This window comes from Carassius carassius, chromosome 19, assembly GCF_963082965.1.
Source record: "Carassius carassius chromosome 19, fCarCar2.1, whole genome shotgun sequence".
Lineage (NCBI taxonomy): Eukaryota > Metazoa > Chordata > Actinopteri > Cypriniformes > Cyprinidae > Carassius > Carassius carassius.
In genome coordinates this window covers 21,595,790-21,599,893 of record NC_081773.1, presented here as the reverse complement: position 1 = coordinate 21,599,893, position 4,104 = coordinate 21,595,790, and the positions used below count along the sequence as shown (strand labels likewise).

At 35.8% G+C, this 4,104-nt stretch overlaps 1 protein-coding gene across 1 annotated transcript; it reads right to left on the bottom strand.

Moving 5' to 3' along the window:
* Nucleotides 1-401: 401 nt before the first annotated feature.
* LOC132094770 (bone marrow proteoglycan-like) lies at nt 402-3,054 on the bottom strand. Its single transcript, XM_059499414.1, has 7 exons — nt 2,995-3,054; nt 2,590-2,655; nt 1,788-2,276; nt 1,541-1,623; nt 1,009-1,146; nt 797-902; nt 402-611 (listed from the first exon to the last, which is right to left on the bottom strand). The coding sequence occupies exons 2-7, from the start codon at nt 2,624-2,626 to the stop codon at nt 544-546; spliced, it is 921 nt and encodes a 306-aa protein (XP_059355397.1). The 5' UTR covers nt 2,627-2,655; nt 2,995-3,054; the 3' UTR covers nt 402-543.
* Nucleotides 3,055-4,104: the final 1,050 nt, after the last annotated feature.

Below are 4,104 nucleotides of genomic sequence, written 5' to 3'. Positions count from 1 at the left end.
AGTGGCTCTCTCTTTATCCCATAGATGATGCATAGAAACATGGGAATCCAGGCAGTCCAGGCCAGATGATGGGATGGAAAACAGCCTGCATGGTAGGCTCATGGTGATGAGAGCTATTAGCGTACTAGCGCCTTCCTAAAGCCTTTGTGAAGCTTTAGTGTAATGCTCTGAGGATTTAACATTGAGTGACCTTTCAGCTAAATGAGTCAACAATTGGCATAAAAATAACAGCCTTAGATACAGTAATAAAATATCATGAAACATGTTTGGTAATAAAAGTAAACTTTATTTACACACAAAGTTTTCAAAAGCATGTTTTAGCTGGTAAACAATTAAATTGCTTAAAACAATATAATGCTATATTAACCAAACTAAATTAATCAGTTGTGGTGTATAAAAAATTTTTTTTTTAAACAATGCAAGGCAAATTTAATAAAAAAACTAGTTGATAACCCTTATGAATTCATCTTTAAAAATTGCAATAATAAAAATGATCATTATTTACACTTTTTTCATAAAAGCTACTGTAACCTTCTGGCAGTTTTAAAGTGGACAGGAACAGATGAACGGTTTGAGTCTTGTGCATGTCACATCATTGAACGCCAGATTATCTGAAAATAGACAAAGCTTTGTTAAACTGGTAAAGACAGATCAGGAAAAAGAGGAAAGTATCTCTATAAAAGAAGGTGAAAGAGTTAAAGAATTATGTTATATTATTCCTTCAAATTATCTGTGTGATGAAAGCCACATTTTATTGATAGATTTTTGTTCACTGTTGTTCAGTAACAACACTTACGCCACGTCTCTACACAGTTCTCCTTCCCACCAAGATTATTTGGCTCTTTTTTAGCCCAACCATTATAGCTCCAGTTCGTTCCATCCAACCATCGGAAATTTTTTGTCTGTCAAAACAGTAGAGTGACTTACTAGAGGGACAGATATATATGGTGGAGAATGAATGCATAAACCATGTAAAAAAGTGAAACACTGCAAAACAAATGAACGTACACGAAGGATTCTCCATCCTCCAAGCCATGCGCGAGTGCGGCCGCCATTCCGATCCATTAGCTTCCCTATTTCTCCAAGAATGTAGCTGCTTGACACAGAGGCCAGGTGGCCATTATAGCAGATGGACTGACAGAGCACCTAAGGAGAACCATAGTTGTTATAAAGTGAAAAGAAAAGAAAAATATAGTGTCATTAATAAGTCCATATGTCTTGGTTAACCAGTTGTTGTTATTATTATTATATAAATAATATATCAAATATGTTTATTATTATCATTATCAGTAAATCATATAGTAAATACATTAAAACGTACATATATGGACACAATTCTATAGGTTAACAAAATAAAACAGGATTACTGGATTGTTTATTTTTATTTTAAATACCATTCCATAAAAATATCTTCTGGACATCAGTTAAGACATATGTTGCTTGATGATGGTTCTCTTTCATTTACATTTCATTTGACTGCCAGAAGCATATTACACAAAATTGACAAATAAGAATATATAATCTTAAATGACATTCATACCTCGGCTTTATAGGCATCAAGGTTTACTCTGAAGTACTGGTAACATTTGCCCTGTAGGACAACTCCTCCACAAGTCCCCCATCCTGTGGACATATCACCGCACTACAATCATCATTCCATATCTTACATTACACACCACACCTGCTTGATAAAGGCAACTGTTCACAATGACCCTAAACATGCAGTATTCAGACCTGTTTGCTGTTTGTACACATTGGCAAAACTAATATCATCTGAGGTGGCTTACCATTCTGTGTCCTTCGACTTTGCCTCCCAGGGTCCATTTGTATTTCTGGATTTTCATCCATTATATAGTCAGCCTCAAGTGTAGGCTCTTCCTTTACTAGATTTTCTTCTTTTTCATCTTCCTCTTCTGTATTAGTTTCAGACTCTAAATCTGGTATGATGTTGCTGTCCTTCTGAAAGTCGGTTATTTCCAGCTCAGGCTCTAGTTCTGTCTCTAGCATCTCATCAGTCAAGTTATCTGCCTCTAGCACAAGTTTCTCCAACATCATTTGTGTCTCTTCTGGTAATCTTTGTTCCTCTGTTGTTTCTGGCTCCAGCAGCACTGAATCAGGCTCCAGACGTGAATCTGCAACAGCTTCATCCTGCACCAGAGGACCTGCTTCTGCTTCTGTGTGCTCTTCATTCAGCTCGTTTTCAACCACTGGTACCTTCACCACTGGATCTGGAAGCTTCTCATCCTGAACTGGTGGATTGGCAAAAGCTACAGAAGCTAATGATCAGAAAATTATAATGTTAATCGATCTAGGGTTGGATCTAGAGATTTAATTTAATTATTTGCCACAAGATTTTATTTAACATTTAGCTTGTTAGATATTGTAAGCTTTCACCAATAAAGACTACTTCAAAAAGACTACTATTAAACTCTTAAAAGACCAAGATTTTACAAAAATATGCAAGTAAAAAATAAAAACACCTGTTAACAGAAAGTAGCCTTAAATGCACAAACAAGAGTATAAAATAGGACACACAGTAAACTATTAACTGTATGTTTTAATGACATATAACTAGAGCACAGATCATACCTGTTATGGTGAGAACCAGCAAGAGGAATTTTCTCATCTTGTCAAAAATCTCCAAATAATTATTTTCTGCAATGAGATGATTTGATAGTAAATCAGCATCAATCAATTATGTTCATTTTCAGTTAATTATGTTTTTATTGACTGTAATTCCCAAAAAACCTCTTCATTTAAAAAGAAACTGCACTACTATAAAATAAAATGTTATTTATATTAACTTAACATCACTGAATCAAGCAAAATACATTATTTACACCAACTGTATTTAAGGGTTAAATCATGAACTACAGATTATAGCCATCTATTTTAAACCATCTAAGAAAATTACTGCTGGTGTAAGAAATAAATACAGAAAGACAAAGGGAATGTTATTTTGTAGAAATATGAACAGTAGATTGTTATTCTCACCAGTGTGGATCTTGTTGTTATTGAGTCTTCACCTGTGTTTGTCTCAGTGCTGTGAGATCAAATCAGTGCTTCTTATAAAAGACAAGTTTTATGGCCTTAGTCTTGTCACGTTTCTGTTAGCACATGCTTCACACATTTAGGACCTCATAATATTTTATTATTGTTTGCTTCTCTTCTAAACATATGATTAAGTTAGAGAGTACCAAATCACTTCAGTCTGAGATATACACAAATTTGGGTGTTTGGATGTATTTTTTCCTCAGTTTTATTTGTGAGGTTGCTTTTTGTTTATTAGTAAAACATTTTATTTGGGTCATTTCCAGACCCAACCTGATATTTAGATTTTTTATTTGACAGGGAAAGCTGTGCTTATACAGAAAAACACACGCACACATATATAGCTACATATATTCTTTTTTTTTTTAAATAAAAAACGCTCCAGTAAAAAGGGCACTTTCTCTCGAGGAAGAAAAAGGGCAGGTGCTCAAGTCCCCTTTGATGTCTGCACATGTCTGCTAATCTGTGTTTACAGTGGTCATTTAACTGTAAACATGAGCTCATGCAACTTGTTTTATGTTTCATGAGTTACTATTTCAGGGAAGTGTTTAGTATAATAATGTTATTTTTTCCATCATAATTCTAAAAACAAAAATATTTACTTGTGCAGTTAATGTAACATGAGATAGATATTATGTAGTTCTCTTACGAGAGTTCTCTCGTACTGCATCTTAGCTAAGACGCTACGGGAAAAGTCTCTTTTCACGAAATACTGAAGCAAAAAATTATCCTTAATTTTGAATTTTTGTAAAGCGCATTTGCAGCAGCACACAGCCATAGGCGAGACGGCTCGCTCGCTCATTGGCTGTTCTGCGGCAACTGCACAGACTATCGAGCGCAGGCTGATGCAACATCAGACCAATAATAACTTCCCGCCGAAACGGGTGTGGCCCAACCCTATAAAAGGAGCTCGAAAAGGCTGACTCACCTGATTTTTCATCTCTTCAGCGAAGCTCACGCATCGCTGGATCACGAAGGAAGCAAGCGCCGTCTGATAGGCATCTCAGCGGGACGAGCTATTCCTGAAGCCGCTGGCCAACGCCGCCTTCCACT